The sequence below is a fragment of the Trachemys scripta genome, chromosome 1 (assembly GCF_013100865.1).
Source record: "Trachemys scripta elegans isolate TJP31775 chromosome 1, CAS_Tse_1.0, whole genome shotgun sequence".
NCBI lineage: Eukaryota > Metazoa > Chordata > Testudines > Emydidae > Trachemys > Trachemys scripta.
Genome location: NC_048298.1, coordinates 63075828 through 63093101, shown reverse-complemented (window position 1 = coordinate 63093101; position 17274 = coordinate 63075828). Strand labels below are relative to the sequence as shown.

The following is a 17274-nucleotide window of genomic DNA, read 5'->3' as shown; positions in this document are numbered from 1 at the left end:
AAGTGTACGCTTCCTTGCATGTTGACAGCCAGAATCTGCATGGTGGATTTTTGAAAAATAGGCAGGAAAGCTATGCAGATTAGCCTGATGGTTTAGAGCTCCAAGACACTGATGTGGAGTCCCAGGCCTTCTGGGGACCAGTTCCCTTGCATATGCAGATTGAAAAATATGACAGGGAGCCCACCTGGACAGAGTAGCAGCCGTGTTAGTCTGTATCCGCAAAAAGAACAGGAGTACTTGTGGCACCTTAGAGACTAACAAATTTATTTGAGCATAAGCTTTTGTGGGCTACAGCCTACTTCATCGGATGCATGTAGTGGAAAATACAGTAGGAAGATATGTGTATGTATGTATATGTATATACACAGAGAACATGAAACAACGGGTGTTACTATACACACTATAAGGAGAGTGATCAGTTAAGGTGAGCTTTTATCAGCAGGAGAGGAAAAAAAACACTGTTTGTAGTGGTAATGAAAATGGCCCATTTCCAGCAATTGACAGATGTGAGAAACTGGGGGGGGAGGGGGGAGAGGAAAATAAGCATATACATGGCAGAGGGGCATTGCTGGCACATGATGGCATGTATCACATTGATAGATGTGCAGGTGAATGAGCCTCTGATAGTGTGGCTGATGTGGTTAGGTCCCTATGATGGTATCCCCTGAATAGATATGTGGACAGAGTTGGCAATGTGATATATGCCATCATGTGCCAGCCCCTCTGCCATGTACATTGGCCAAACCGGACAGTCTCTATGTAAAAGAATAAATGCACACAAATCAGACGTCAAGAATTATAACATTCAAAAACCAGTTGGAGAACACTTCAATGTCCCTGGCCACTCAATTACAGACGTAAAAGTCGCAATTTTCCAACAAAAAACTTCAAAAACAGACTCCAATGAGAAACTGCTGAATTGGAATTAATTTACAAATTGGACACCATTAAATTAGGCTTGAACAAAGACTGGTAGTGGATGGGCCATTACACAAAGTAAAACTATTTCCCCCCCTACAGTTCCTCATATCTCCTTGTCAATTGCTGGAAATGGGCCATTTTCATTACCACTACAAACAGTTGTTTTTTTGTCTCCTGCTGATAAAAGCTCACCTTAACTGATCACTCTCCTTATAGAGTGTATAGTGTTTCATGGTGTGTGTGTGTGTGTCCCTCTTCAAGCACCGCCCCCCCAGCTCTCTCGGCCAATGGGAGCTGTATGGATGGTACTTGCAGGCAGGAGCAGAGCACGGAGGGAGACCCCTGCCCCTGCTCCTCCCCCCTGGGCTGTGGTGGCCATTTCCAGGAGTGGCGTGGGACCAGGGTAGGCAGCGAGTCTGCCTTAGTGGCAGCCACGCTGCACCGCCGGAGATCGTGATCAACTGGGAGATACTCTAGGATCAACCGGTTGGTGACCACTGCCATAGGTGAAGTCTAGCAAGCAACATTATGTATGAGCATGCTGACACATGGCTTAGCAGCCCCAAACACATCTACAATCATTGTTGGGTTTACTTTTATCTAGAGTAATAGCTAATGCATTCACAAGACCATCTTTGGCAAGGTACACTCACTGCCCTGGAATCGATCAGCATTCAGTCTTATCTGTAACAGGCTAAAGGCTTATTTTTCTTAGTTCACTAAAAAACCCAGTTGAAAGAACAGGCTAGGTTTGCTGCCATCTCCAGCTGAGATCTGTCCTTGAACCAATATTGATCTGGAAGAGACACACTGATAGAGACAAGCATTTCCATTCTGAATCTGAGATGTGTAAGTATTTGAGTCTCTCAGCTCTAGGACAGGACAGAGAACCCCCTTTTTCGCTGAGACAAGGAAATATTTGAGTAGAAGCCTCTTCCCCTGTACTTCATAGGTACCTCTCAGAGCTCCCAGACAAAGCAATGACACCATTTCTAATTGTAACAGGCTCTTGTGAGAAGGGTACAGGGTTAAGGAGTGGAAAGGTATAGGGTAGCCTTGGGAGATGTTCAATGCCCATTTGTCAGCTACGATGGCCACCGAGGCCTAGTGCAAATGGAATGTCTCCAGAAGTGATATGGATCCCTCCAGGACAAATCTCAGGCCCTTACTGGGCTCAGTCACAATACCAGGAAAGAGGTCACCATGGGATCTTTTTTCCACTATGCCATTCCAGTTCTGATTGAGGACCTAGAGGCTCTGTCCTTGGAGTAATGTTGTGTGTCCTTTCTTTGTAATTTTCCTTAGTGCCTGGAGCAATGTTTGAATATCTGGCTTTGATTTAGTGACACTTTTATAGTGACAGGTGCTGGTTTTGCTGCCTGGGCAGCTGGTGACTTTGAGGGGGTTGGCTAGTCACTAGTGCCAGCTCTGATGGCATCCTTTCCACCCTCTTTCTACCGCCCAATTCCAATGTATAACGTGTGCCTGACTTGAAAGAGCACTGGCTGATGTTGGCTTATCTGGTGTCACTCTGGGAGTAACCGTCATCTCTAGGTCTCAAGTGACCCACATAGACTACCCTAGCAGATATAGCTTGAGCTGCACATCCCTGGATTTGCAGGTGCTGGAGAAAGAACGCTTGCACACAGAGGCCTCTCTGGGATGTGGCTCTCCCAGAAGCAAAGACACTGGCTATGTCCATCCTTGACAGGGATCAGTCAGTCACAGGACAGGCAGGGTATGAACCCTGAAAGTCTGAAATTTGCCATAAGGTGTGGTGGTTAGTGTTAAGCACCGTACCCTCCTGTACACAGTGGGAGAAGGTGGTCTACAGTTTTTCGGAGCATCTAATTTGATGGGAGCGTGAAGATGAAAATTTCTTCACAAAGTTGGTTTAAAAATGGCTTCAAAGTTAGGAGTATTAGAACATTTTAGGCAAATTAAGTGCATGTATAGATTCACCAACAAAAAGTCAATCACTTCATTTATTGACAGGCATAAATCCAAGAGATATTACGTTTGCGCCACAGCTCATAGAGACAAATCTCATTTTACAAAACTGTATATTGCCGCAGACTTACATATTCTGCATTGTCCCACTTGTATAACATTTATTTAACCCAAACTGAGAGCAAACCAGGACAATTTCTACACTCAGATGCATAACAAATGAAGTCCCTGCAAATGGCCTCATTCTCCCACTACGGCTAAAACAGTATGGCTGCAACATCCATACTAACTACAGAAATATGGTTGGCCAGAATAAGTTAGGAAGTGGAGAAACTTAATCTGATAAAAGTAGTAACAACTGAGCAAATGTGGGCAAAATTAAGTGATTAAATTTTACAAAACCAGTATGTATACGTACTGTAACCCAAGTTATGCGGTTTCAACTTTGCTGTACTTTGTTTTGTATTTGTTGCCCTTAGAACTGTTGACCATACAGATTATGTATTATGTTTCTCCAATTAGTAATTCAAATGAAATTGCAGCAACAAAAACACTGACTAAATCAGTGGTGTTATGCAGTCTGTGGCAAGGGCCAAGTTACTTTTTCAGTTAAGAGTCCAGGAATAGAGTGGACTGGCAAAAGGCAATTTTTGTGGTCTTGCCCAGCTTCAGAATGTGCCTTCTTAGCCAGGTTAAGTATCACATTTAGTTAAACATTTGAAACCTTCCTTCCTCTGTCCATTAACTTACCCTCTGTGCAACCCTCCTGCTCCTCCCTACCCCCAAACACTTTGGGAATCCCATCACTATTTCAACACTTCCCCTTCTCCCACCTTCAGGGAAATATATTCCATTTCCCTACCACTGGAGAATTCCCTTCATTCCTCCACTCTCTGCACATCTGGGGAGAGAAAGTAATGAACAGAAGCATCCTCTTTCCTCCGCCTGGGTTCATGAGGCTCAATGGTGGCAGCAGCAGTGAGAGCCAAGAGAGAGCAGGAGCCCAACCCTGCAGGCTCAGCTATGGTGGTAATGAGATGGAGTGGTGGGTGGAATGGCTTTGGTACCAGTGCACAATCAGGCATGAATTCCTCAGTACATTTTCCAGAGCAGTATATATCCTCACTATACTGGTGAATGTAACCAAGCAAATACAGGGTGGGGGAAAACAAAACAAAAAACCCCCACCACCATTGTCTCAGTAGCTGGCACAGTCATCCAATGAACTGGGAGCTGACCTGACCGGGATCTGTTCCACTTCCACCCCTGTAACGGACCCCAATATATGAGTGATCTTTGATAAGTTATTTCACCTTGATAGCCTCAGTTTCTCACCAGTGCAGTAGGGATGCACTTTCCTTCCTTTGCAAAACATTGAGACCTATGGCTGAGAAGCACTATGACTGTGAGGTAGTAGCAAAACCAGACATGGATAAAGTCAAACTTAGATCTCAGACATATTTCTTAACCTTCAAATTGATGAGATCAGCAATAATGTGTTCCTAAGGTTAAGTTAAGCATCCTTTTAGTACTGAGGGTCTGATTTCCAGCAGTTTGGCAAGTGTACATTCATGCACACCAATGGACACCCGATATTGAATGTGCAGGCACAAAGCCCAAGTTTGCATATATAATATGGGGAGGTAAGTGTCTATATCTAGCCATTCACACTCAAGTTATTAGTTTCCATGCACATATGGAAGTGTGCATGAAAGTACACCTACCTACTAACTAAAAATAAGGCAAGTCAGTAGAAAAAAATGTCTAAACTGCTTCAAAAGAGATCTATTAGTTACAGTAGTTAAAGGAATACTACTTACCAGAGCAGACTTTCCAACACCTCCTGAGCCAAGAACAACTAGCTTGTATTCACGCATGATGAAAGTGTTAAGTCACCCCCTTGATACCTAAAATACACAATAAAAAAATGAGATCCCAAATTTCTACTAAAGGACAACCGCATTACATGAACTTAAGTATATTAGAGTGTTAATGTATTGTAACTGTACCTATAGCTATTTACCTATAGTGTTCACTCTAGTGATGTTCACTATTTGAAAAAACTAATTTTAACACTAATTTTATATGGCTGATAACTCCAGGATACCTACCACTACATGAACTAAGGCAGGCATAATCTAAGCAAGCTGCCTCTTGATTTACTATACAACATGGAAACTACAGACCCTAACTGGCAGTCATAACCTGTACTCAGAATTACTATTAATAGTAGTAATTCTACTTATCCACCAACTTAAAAAAGGATGCCTCCAGAATACTTTCCTCGCTGCCAGAACAGTTAAAGTTATACCTTTTTTAAAAAAAAACACACTGTTTCTAGTTCAATACCAAAGGATTACACTATGTATCTCTGCATGCAGTAAGATCCATTACAAAATATTTCAGCCTTGTGAGTACAAGTATATATATCAATAACTAGTTTTTCCACTCTGCAAAACAGCTTGTAGCTTTTACTGCACTGCCTAGGGTTAGAATGTCTTTATCTTGCCCAAGGTCTCCACCATTGTGTCCACTGATTTACTGAACAGTTAGATTCTCTCCTAAGTATTTGAAAGTAGCCAGCAATTTTCTTTACCCTACACACAGGCTTTCCATTAACTGAGGCACATATACATATGGGACACTATTCACAGACTAAGTCAGAAGGGACCATTAGATCATTTAGTCTGATCCTGTACAACACAAGCCACAGAATTTCATCCAGTTACTCCTGTGAACCAAATAACTTCCCATGGCAGTTTGTTCCAATGATTAATCAAAAATTGGTACCTTACTTCTAATTTGAATTTGTCTGTCTTTAACTTTAGATATTGGTCTTGTTATACCTTTCTGATAAATAAAGCAGCCCTCTAGTACCTGGTATTTTCTCTCTGTGAGGGTACCTGCCCACCATAATCAAGTCACCTCCTTATTTTTTTTTTTTTTTTGGGAGGAGCTAAACAGACTGAGCATCTTCAGTCTCTCACTGTAAGACTTTTTTCAGCCCTTAAAAAATGTGGTTCTTCTCTGCACCCTCTCCAGTTTTTCAACATCCTTATAAAAAATGTTGACACCAGAATTAGATTCAATATTTAGGATCTCTCTCACCATTACCATATGCAGAGACAATAGGAATAAGGAAGGTTACTTTTAACTACTTCCCTACTTATACATCCAAGGACCACATTAGCCTGTTTTGCTACTGCATTGCTAGGGTCCTACCAAATTCATGGTCCATTCAGTTTCATGGTCATAGGATTTTAAAAATTGTAAATTTCATTATTTCAGCTATTTAAATCTGAAATTTCATGGTGTTGTAACTGCAGGGGATCCTGATCCAAAAAGGAGTTGGGGGATGTAGTGTTGCAAGGTTATTGTAGGGAGGGGTTGCGATACTGCTACCCTTACCTCTGTGCTGCTGCTGGTGGGGTGCTGCGTTCAGAGTTGGGTGCCTGGCCAAAAGCCGCCGCTCTCTGATTGCCCAACTTCGAAGGCAGCGCAGAAATAAGGGTGGCAATACCGTGACCACCCCCCAAAATAACTTTGCAACCCCCTCCCCGCAACTGCTTTTTGGGTCAGGACCCCCAGTTTGAGAAACACTGGTCGCCCCCAAGAAATCTTTATAAAAGAAAAGCACACAAAAGACCAGATTTCACGGTCTGTGACGCATTTTGCATGGCCGTGAATTTGATAGGGCCCTAATCATTGCACAGGGAGCTCATGTTCAGTTGTTACTCCACTAATGGTTCTTAAATCCTTTTCACAGTCACTGCTCTCCAAGATAGAGAGTCTTCAGTTCTGCAAGTATGGCCTTCATTTTTTACTTCTAGATTTAATCACCTTGCATTTGGCGATAGTAAGTTGTCTTTGATCAAATAGGCCCAGCTTACCAAGTAATCCAAATCATTGCAACTACCCTGTCATCAATATTTATGACTCCACCAGTCTGTATATCACAAGATTTTAAATTCAGCAGCTATTTTATATTTACTTCCAGACTATTGATAAAAATATTGAATGGGATTGGGTACAGAAGAGATCCCTTGAATGCTAAAGTTCTGGTTCAGAAAGCTGCCCTTAACATAGGAACTTCCGATAACCCATATTTAAACTGTTACGCATGAAGCGTGAGGGTAATATTTTATAGCACAGAGTGCACGTAGCTCCTTAAGCCCCACCCCAAAGGCCTTCTAAACTAAACTAGTTGAAAATGGCAACACATATTAAAAAGTCCTTGAAAACCCATCTAGGAATTTTGCTGTCCAGTCCTGAGGAATCTGTAGCACATAACCACTGTGTTTTTTTTATTCTGTACCCAAAGTATTTTGCCTCCACCCTCCACTAAGTCTGGAGACGCAATTTAGTAAAAATGCTTTAGGCATACCCCCAGTTAGTGTGACTAAAGGAAATATCTTTAAGAGTAGTTAGCTTTCACTTCTTGCCTGGAGGAGGAGGGAGGGGGAGAGAAGAAAAGAAGCATTCCAACTAGTAGTTATAACAGTTTAGAAAGCAGATACAATTTTATCCTCCCCTTACTCAGTGTTCTAAAAGCTTGAGGGAGTTCTAAACAGGAATGCATATATTATCTATAGATGTCTTCCAACAACAGTCAGAGCAAGATTAAGATGTTCTACAAAAGATCTTCCTTTCACACACACAGTCAAAATGCCCTGTGACCTGGGGGGAGGGGGGGGGAGGAATCACAATGTCATTTTTCAGGAAATGGATGCCTGATGGCATGGAAATTACATAATACTCATTTTTGAAGTTCACTAATAGGCTGATCTGGCGATTGACTACTACACGAACATCCATTGCTGTGCTTGTGTTTGGAATAGTTGTATCAATACTACCATGGTTCTTCACCTCTTTGCTGCTATACTGTCTATCCATGCTCCCCAAAACCTCATTTCATACTATACAAGTTATCTACCATGTACCATCATTGTTAGTAAGACTATGTAGTTACATACACTGTTATTGTGGCAGTGTTCATTCCAGGATATTAGAATGTGTGAGTGAGGTAATATCTTTTAGTGGATCAACTTCTGTTGGTGAAAGAGACAAGCTTTTTCAACTTGGAAGAGAAACTTTTGTGCTCTGTATGTTGAAAAAGCTTGTCTCTTCCACCAACAGAAGTTAATCCACTAAAAGATATTACCTCACTCACATTGTCTCTCTGAGGTATTACGACAGTCACCCTACAGATGCTTGACAAATACCCAGGTTTTAATTGCGCTCCAGATAAAATTTCCCATTGTACACTTGCTCCACAGAGCATCAGCATAACAGAAGTAATACTGACAAAAAATACACAAGACATGAGAGACTTAAGAATTACTTTGATCTGACCAAGCATGTATACACTATAGCTGTAGGATTGTCATTTTAACTTTACTTGATGAAGTAATGCCCAGAATTTGTTTCTGAATGTAAAACATCAAAATATAGGAAGTACACAGAATTGGACATTGCTAGTTAGCACATTTTATAGGTACAAAATGGTACTCCATGTGTCAAAGTATTTATATAGCAATGTTTCATTCAGTTTTTATTTTTACAAAATGACTATAGAACAATTAGAATGACAATATAAATTAGTTTTTAATTAATCAAAGTCCTAGCCCTGCTTTTTAAAAGCAACGTTTGTAAAAAAAAAAAAAAAAAAAAAAAAAAAAAAAAAAAGAGTGGATGTTGCAAATTAGGAAGTGAACAATTGTTCTGGAAAAAGAACAAGAGTACTTGTGGCACCTTAGAGACTAACAAATTTATTAGAGCATAAGCTTTCGTGGACTGCAGCCCACTTCTTCGGATGCATATAGAGTGGAACATATATTGAGGAGATATATATACACACACACACATACAGAGAGTATGAACAGGTGGGAGTTGTCTTACCAACTCTGAGAGGCCAATTAAGTAAGAAAAAAAAACAGTTGTTCTGGGTGAACTAATGAGTTTTAGTGTAGAAGAATTTATGTAATAACTTCTATGAGAAAATAGTAATGTATGGTACAAGGAATGACAGTGAAGACAGCATACGTTTTCTTTTTTCCCCAGAGAGGAGATGAGAAAGTTTTGCTATTTTTTGGATAAGTGCTAACAGGTGTCAAAGCTAAAATAAGTACACTTGTAAAGGAACTGGCATCCTAGAACACACCTGAGATTCATATAGTCAAAAATCCTGTCTCTAACAGTGGCTATTTCCAGATGCTTCAGAATATGTAAGAACCCTTTAGTAAGCAGATGTGAGATAATCTGCTTCCCATAATAAGTTGCTATGCTTCAAGTCTTAAACCAATCTCTAGCTATTAAAGTTTAATATCCCTTCCAAAAATGTTACCATTATTTATAAAAACTCTAGACATGTAAATACCTATAAACAAATTCAAATCCTGAAACTCAAGAAGGAGTCATAACAAAAGTGGAAACCAAGTCAAAATACAAAGGATGAATACAAAAACCCAACAAGCATGTATGGACAAAATTAGAAAGGTCAAAGCAAAAAATGAGATTGAACTAGCTAGGGACATAAAGGGCAACATTTTTTTCTCTTTATTAACATGGGAAGCAAGAGGAAGACCAAGGACAAGGTAGGCCCATTACTCTATGACAAGGGAAAGACAACCGAAAATGCAGCAATCGCTGAAGCGTTAAATGCCTTTTTTGTTTCAGTTTTCACCAAAAAAGTTAACAGTGATTGGACAACATATTTACACTGATTTTAACTGAGATAGGATCGAAGGCTAAAATAGGAAAAGAACATATTAAGAATGACTTAGACAAGTTAGAAGTCTTCAAGTCGGCAAGGCCTGATGAAATACATCCTAGAATACTTAAGGAACTAGCCGAAAAGATCTGAGCTATTACTGATTATCTTTGAGAACACATGGAGGATGGAAAAGATCCCAGATGACCGGAAGAGGGCAAATATAGTATCTATTTATAAAAAGGGGAATAAAGACAATCAAGGGAATTATAGACCAGTCATCTTAACTTTGGTACCCAGAAAGGTAAGTGAGCAAATAAGCAATTTGTAAGCACCTACAAGAAAATAAGGTTATAAGAGCATGTATGTCAAGTACAAATCATGTCAAACCAACCTAAGTATCCTTATGAAACAATGAATTCACATTACTGTGGTTCTTTTGGGTAATGCTGATTGTTAATTTGACTCTTGAAGGTCTGAGTATCACTGGCCTAGATTAACATTTTATAAGGTGGGTGCACAACTGGTTGGAAAAGCATACTCAGAGAGTAGTTATCAATGGGTCAATCATCAAGCTGGAATGGCATATTGAGTAGAATCCCAGAAGAACCTGCCCTGGTTCTGGTTCTATTCAATACCTCCATAAAGGATTTGGCTAATGACAGGGAGTACACTTATAAAATTTGCAGACAATACTAAACAGAAGGGTTGCAAGCACTTTGGAGGACAGGATTAGAATTCAAAATGATCTGGACAAACTAGAGGAAAGGTCCAAAATATGAAATTCAGTAAGGACAAATGATAGTATCTTTAGGAAGGAATAATCAATTGCACAAATACAAAATGGGAAATGACTGCCTAGGAAGGAGTTCTGCAGAAAAGGATCTGGGGATTATAATAGATCACAAACAGTCTGAGTCAACCATGTAATACCATTGAGAGAGAGGAAAAAAAAGCAGACATTCTGGGATATATTAGCAGGATTGTTGTAAGCAAGACGTGAAAAGTAATTCTTCCACTCTACTCAGCACTGATAAACACTCAACTGGAGTACTGTGTCCAGTTCTGGGCACCACACTTCAGGAAAGATGTGGACAAATTGCATAAAGTCCAGAGGAAAGTAAAAACGGTTACTCATCTTCTCGTAACTCGTTCTTCGAGATGTGCTGCTCATATCCATTCCAATTAGGTGTGCGTGTGCATTGTCATCGGAAAGTTTTCCCTTAGCAGCTCCCGTCGGGCAGCTAGGGAGGCCCCTGGAATGGCACCGTCATGGCACTCAATATATGACCTGCCGACCCGACTCCCCTTCAGTTCCTCCTTGCCGGCTACTCGGACAGAGGGGAAGGAGGGTGGGTATTGGAATGGATGAGCAACACATCTTGAAGAACAGCAGCACAATTACCTCCACTTTGTCCGTGCGGATCTTGAGCAGCACCTTGTGAACAAGTGGGACCGGTGGGAAGGCATACATGAGGCAGTCTCCCCAGGGTAGCAGGAACACCTCTGTGATTGAACCCGAGCTGTGTTTCTGGAAGGAGCAGAACATTGGGCACTTTCTGTTGCTCCGGGTGGCAAAGATATTGACCTGGGGAAACCCCCACCTTTGAAAGATGGATTGAAAAACATCCGGACGGACGGACGGACCACTCATGGTTGCAGAACGATGTGCTGAGGTGATTGACTAGTTTGTTCTGCACTCCTGGAGATAGCCCACTCCATTCACCTGGAGGCATCCTATGCAGAATTCTCATAGCTGAAGGGCTTCCTGACATAGGAGGGGAGGAACGGGCTCCACCCTGCTTGTTGATGTAAAACACAACAGTGGTGTTGTCCATCATCACTGCCACGCACTGGCCTTGCACCCAGGACTGGAAAGTTTGGCATTCTAGTCATAGAATATCAGGATTGGAAGGGACTTCAGGAGGTCATCTAGCCCAACCCCCTGCTCAAAGCAGGACCAATCCCTAACTAAATCCCCAAATCCCTAAATGGCCCCCTCAAGGATTGAGCTCCCAATCCTGGGTTTAGCAGGTCAATGCTCAAACCACTGATATTGATACGGAAGGAGAGCTCGTCCTGTGATCACAGGCCCAGATGCACCCCCACAACCCAGAGCTGACGTGTCCGTTACTAGGGACAAGAAGGGCTGTGGGCTGTTGAAGGGAACACCTTCGCATCAATCATCTGAGGGTTGGTTGACCACCATTTTGGGACTCAAGTATGTGTCCTGGCACTGTTACTACCGAGTCCAGGGTGTCACGTTCTGCGTGGTATACTAACACGAGCCACACTTGGAGGGGCCTGATCCTCAGTCTGGCATGCTGGACCATGTAAGTGCAGGCTGCCATGTGGCTAAGGAGACTCAGGCATCCCCTTGCGGTAGCGGTCAGATACTGCCTGAAGTTTTGCATAATATCTGTTATGGCTTGGAACCGGGTCTCTGGCAGGAACGCCCTTGCCTGTACCGAGTCCAGCACTGCTCTGATGAATTCTATATTTTGGGTCGGTGATAAGGTTGACTTGTTCATGTTGAGGAGCCCCCCGGTCTCTAAAAAGTGGATCTGACTAAGCAGACCTGAGATTCCACCTGCTACCTGAGAGCCAGTTGTCTAAGTGCACCTCCCTCCACAAGAGGAAGTCTGCTACAGCTAACATGCACTTGGTAAACACTCAGAGGGTTGTCGACAGGCTGAAGGGGAGGACCGTGAACTGGTAGTGTTCATGGTAGACTACAAACCGCAGGAATCGTCTGTGCGCAGGTCGAATGGCTATGTGAAGGTATAAGTCTTTCATGTTGAGGATGGCGTACCAGTCTCCCGGATCCAAGGACGGGATAATAGAGCTCAGGGAGGCCATGCGGAACTTCAACTTTACCATGAACTGGTTGAGTCCTCGTAGGTCTAAAATGGGTCTGAGACCCCCCTTTGCCTTGGGGGGCGGGGGGTAGGAAATAGTGGGAGTAGAATCCCTTGCCCCATAGCTCCTGAGGAACCTCCTCCACTGCCCTTATGGCAAGGAGCGACCACCTCCTGGATAAGGAGCTGCTTATGAGAAGGGTCCCTGAAGACAGATGGGGAAGGTGGGTGGGAGGGAGGGAGCAGAATTGGAGAGAATATCCCACTTCTACTGTGTGAAGAACCCAGTGGCCTGATGTTATTTGGGACCAAACACAGAAGAAGTGGGACAGACAGTTCAGGAAACACGGGTAAGGATCTGGTGGAGAGACAGGTGCACCTTCAAAAAGGCCTGTTTAGAAGCGGATTAAGGTTTGGACTGGCCTTGGCCCTGCCCCAAAGGGGGGTTGGAAGGTTTGCACATGTCGTTCTTGCCCTTTCGTCTATAGAAATCCTGCCTCAGCTGAGAAAGATATGGTTGCTGTTGTTGCGGCTGGGGCTTGAAGTGCTTGCGTTGGGTTGCCGGTGTGTGCATCCCCAATGACTTCATGGTAGCCATGGAGTCTTTCAAGCTGTGCAACTTAGAGTCTGTCTGCTCGATGAATAACCCCGCGTCCTCAAAGGCAAGGTCCTGCAGGGTTTGTTGCACCTCCGGGGGTAACCTGGATGCCAGAAGCCAGGATGTCCTCCTCATGGCTATGCCTGAGGAGAGGGTATGGACTGCTGAGTCCTTTGAGTCTAGGGATGCCTGCAGCGAGATCCAGGCCACCGCCTTCCCTTCCTCGACAAGGGTGGAGAATTCAGTCCTAGAGTTTTCAGGGATCAGCTCTTTAAACTTCAACATGGAGGCCCATGAGTTAAAGTTGTATCTACTGAGGATAGCTTGCTGGTTAGCTATCCTCAGCTGAAGTCCCTCGGGGGCATAGACCTTCCTTCCGAAAAGGTCCATCCTTTTTGCCCCCTTAGATTTGCGGGCCAGGGCTTGCTGTTCCTGATGCTCTCTCTCTCGTTAACCACCAACAAGACCAGAGAGCAAGGCTGTGGGTGTGAGAACAGATATTTGGAGCCCTCGGAAGGGACAAAGTATTTGCGTTCCACACCCCTGGCGGTTGGCAGAATTGAGACCGGAGTCTGCCACAGAGTCTTTGCACCTCAGTCTGGCGTGCTTCCCCCAGACACTTTAAGCAAGCCTTGGGCTCACGGAATGCCCCGGAGCCCGAGGAGAGGTTAGGGATTGGGGAGAGATCCTGCTCCCAAACCTCACTATCTAAACTGTTTACTATGTAAACTAAAACGAGTAACTAGAACTAGGGAGAAACGCTAATGAAAGTCCTTGCTGAGCATGCAAATGCTGTTTCAACGGCTGTCCTGGATGGTAAGAAGGAACTGAAGGGGGGTCGGGTTGGCAGGGTGACATATTGAGCACCATGAAGGCACCACTGCAGAGGGCTCCACAGCCGAGCTGACGGGAGCTGCTAAGGGAAATCTTTCCGACGACCATGCATGCGGTGCACAACCCCCTAACTGGAATCGATATGAGCAATCACTCGAAGAACAACAAAAGCGATTAGAGGTCTAGAAAACATGACCTATGAGGAAAGACTGAAAAAATTGGGTTTATTTAGTCAGGAGAAGACTGAAAGGGAATATAAACAGTCAAGTATGTAAAAGGTAGTTATAAAGAGAATGATAAATTGTTCTCCTTAACCACTGAGGACAGGACAAGAAGTCCTTGGTTGAAATTGCAGCAAGAGAGATTTAGGTTAAACATTAGGAAAAAAACTTAACTGTAAGGGCAGTTAAGCACAGGAACAACACACTTCTGGTAGTTGTGGAATCTGTCATTGTCTAACCTGTTTGGAGGTTTTTAAGACCATCTGTCAGGGATGTCTAGATCAGCGTTTCTCAACCTTTTTGAAACCAAGGGCTGGCTTGCTGACTTCCTAAACTGTCAGGGAGATCTCTGGGACCTGCGCTGGTCCACGGACTGGTCATTGAGAAACACTGACCTAGGTAATGCTTATAGTCCTGACTCAATTCAGGGGACTGGACTAGACCTACTGGGGTCTCTTCCTGGCCTACATTTTTACGATTTAATGATCCTGTATCAAGAATATCAATTTTTTTGCGATTCTTGATAAGTTCTTGGCCTCAATGACTTACTACAATTGAGTTCTAGTCTAATTACACAATGTGTGAAAAGTAATTTCCTATCAGTTTTAATTTTGCACCTTATAATTTTATTGAATGTCATCCTGTTCTCGTGTTAAGAAACAAGGAGAACTGAAGCTCCCGATCCATCTTCTCTATATCATACCTTGTCATCTCTTTTTTAAAGGTAAACAACCATTTTTTTCAATGTCTCCATGTGTTTTTCCCATGCTCCTAATCTGTGTCATCCTTCTCTACCCCCGCCATGCCCCCCCCCCAATACTGCAATATCCTTTTGGGATACACTACTATGTGAACCACTACTCATATTCTAGAGGTTTCTGCATCATTAATTTATACAGTGGCTTAATGTTTCCCATATTCTCCATCCCATTCCTTATGTAGCCCCATCTTGTATAGTTTTGATCAAAAAACCAAACAGTATTGTGAACAACTCAGTGAAGACCTCTGCAAGAGGATGCCCAGGTCCCTCCCAAGTTGATACAATTAATTTAGAACCTTGCAAATTGTAAGGTTAAGTTTTTCCCTCCTACTTGCATTGCCCTGCATGCATCAACACGGAACATTTGCCATTATGTTGCTCGTTCATCTAGTTTGTTTAGATCACTCAAGTTCCTCACAGTCCTCCAGTCTTAAATAACCTAAGTTATGGCATTTGAAAATTTTGCTACCTGACTACTCAGCCTTCCTTTCCAGATCATTAAACAATATGGGGCCTAGTAAGGAACCTTGAGACACTCCACTGTTCGCCTTTTGCTATGATAAAAATGGACTATTAAACTGTTTTTTCTCCTTCTAGTCAGTGTTTGATCCATGACAAAACTATGCCTCTCAGTCCATGACTACTTAACAGCCTCTCCTGAAAGTCCTTGTCAGAAGACTTTTGCAAGTCTAAATAAGTCATGTCAACCACTTCTCTAATATACAGTACTCTGACATGTTCAAGTTTGAAGTGATTAGCGAAACAGGATTTTCCTTTGCAGAAACTGTGCAGGTTAAACCCTTATCACATGGTCTTCCAGGTGTTTTATTCTACTTATTAGTTTCAACCAATTTGCCAGGTACAGAGGTAAGGCTTACTGGAGTGCAATTCCCTAGATTATCCCTAAGTATAGGTAAAACATTTGCTACCCTCCAATCCTCTGGCACAGTATCTGTTTTAATGAGATAATACTTTCATTATTACTGCATTTTTAAAATATACAGAACAGCCTGGGAACAGAAGCAGTGCCAGAAAGCTTCAGCAACAAAATCCTCTGGGAAGGAAGTGCTTGAGAGTACGGTATAACTGTTCTGAACTATAAGGCTCCCAGAACAGGATCAACCAACTTCTTCCTTGCAAGGTTAAAAGGAAGTTTTCCAAAAACCCAGTCTGACAGAATTATTTAATCAGCCTTCAAATTCAGTTAGTAACTAAACTGTAGTCAAAATTATCCACTTCAAGAACCAGCATTTTGCCAGGTATGTGCATACTACAGTCTCTCCCCTAGTCTAAATAATTTTAAGACTAGTCAACAGCCTGAACAGACATTTTCAACAGCATACTAGCTGTAGAATGAGAAACAAAAAGCCAGCTGCTAGTTGATTCTGTTCTTGTGTAACACATTGCCATGTGGGAGATCAGAGTTACTCATCACACAAATTCTCACACCTTCAGCAAGCAACAGTTGGAAGCGTAGGGAGGTGGCAGCAGTGGAATAATACTGACTAGATGTTCAACATTGCTTCAACATAGAAGGTACTCCTCCAGACTGGTAAGTTAATGATAAGCAACATTAGTACTTTCAGTGAATTTCATGTGGAGGTTAAGACGCTTTTAAAGCGGATATAGTTGTAGGTCAGGGATCGGCAACCTTGGCACATGGTTCACCAGGGTAAGCCCCCTGGCGGGCCGGGCTGGCTTGTTTACCTGCCGCATCTGCAGGTTCAGCCGATCGTGGCTCCCACTGGCTGCGGTTCGCTGCTCCAGGCCAAGGAGGGCTGCGGGAAGTGGCGGTCAGCACATCCCTCAGCCCGCGCCGCTTCCCGCAGCCCCCCTTGGCCTGGAGCAGCGAACCGCAGCCAGTGGGAGCCGCGATCGGCTGAACCTGCAGATGCGGCAGGTAAACAAGCCAGCCCAGCCCGCCAGGGGGCTTACCTTGGCGAGCCGCATGCCAAAGGTTGCCAATCCCTGTTGTAGGTTAAAAAAATCCAACCACACAAAAACCACCTTCTTTCCAGCCCCTCTATCTCGGAGAACTGGTCTTCTGCCACCTCCCCAGCCTGCCCTTGAATTTTGGTGGCTACTAGACAGCAGAACCTAGTCACTATACTGTTAAGACCCATCCTCACTACATATTTTAAGCTGTATTGTAACTAGGTCCCTAGCTTTGTAATGTAGGAGACTTTAATGTCCTCAATAGCTAAGAAATATGAACGATCACCAATTCATCTCAGTGAAGTGTAGACTCCAAAACCCAATGACAAGTTAAAAATGTGCAATTTGTCACTTTTGCAGATACATCCAAATGGTGTGCTTATCCAGTTTTCGTTGATTCTTTTTGTTGAGATTATGCCATTAGAACAAGGTTGCAAAAGTTTAGTGGGAGAATAATGAGGGTATATTCTGAAGAGGCTTGATGAGTT

At 43.0% G+C, this 17274-nt stretch overlaps 1 protein-coding gene across 1 annotated transcript in view; it reads right to left on the bottom strand.

Moving 5' to 3' along the window:
* The window catches only part of RAP1B (RAP1B, member of RAS oncogene family), a 78056-nt gene that overhangs the window by 33296 nt on the left and 27486 nt on the right, over positions 1 to 17274 (bottom strand). Inside the window, exon 2 of the mRNA XM_034770980.1 lies at positions 4692 to 4778. Coding sequence (XP_034626871.1) covers positions 4692 to 4748 — 57 coding nt within the window. The 5' untranslated portion in view covers positions 4749 to 4778. The remainder of the gene's footprint in view (positions 1 to 4691; positions 4779 to 17274) is intronic.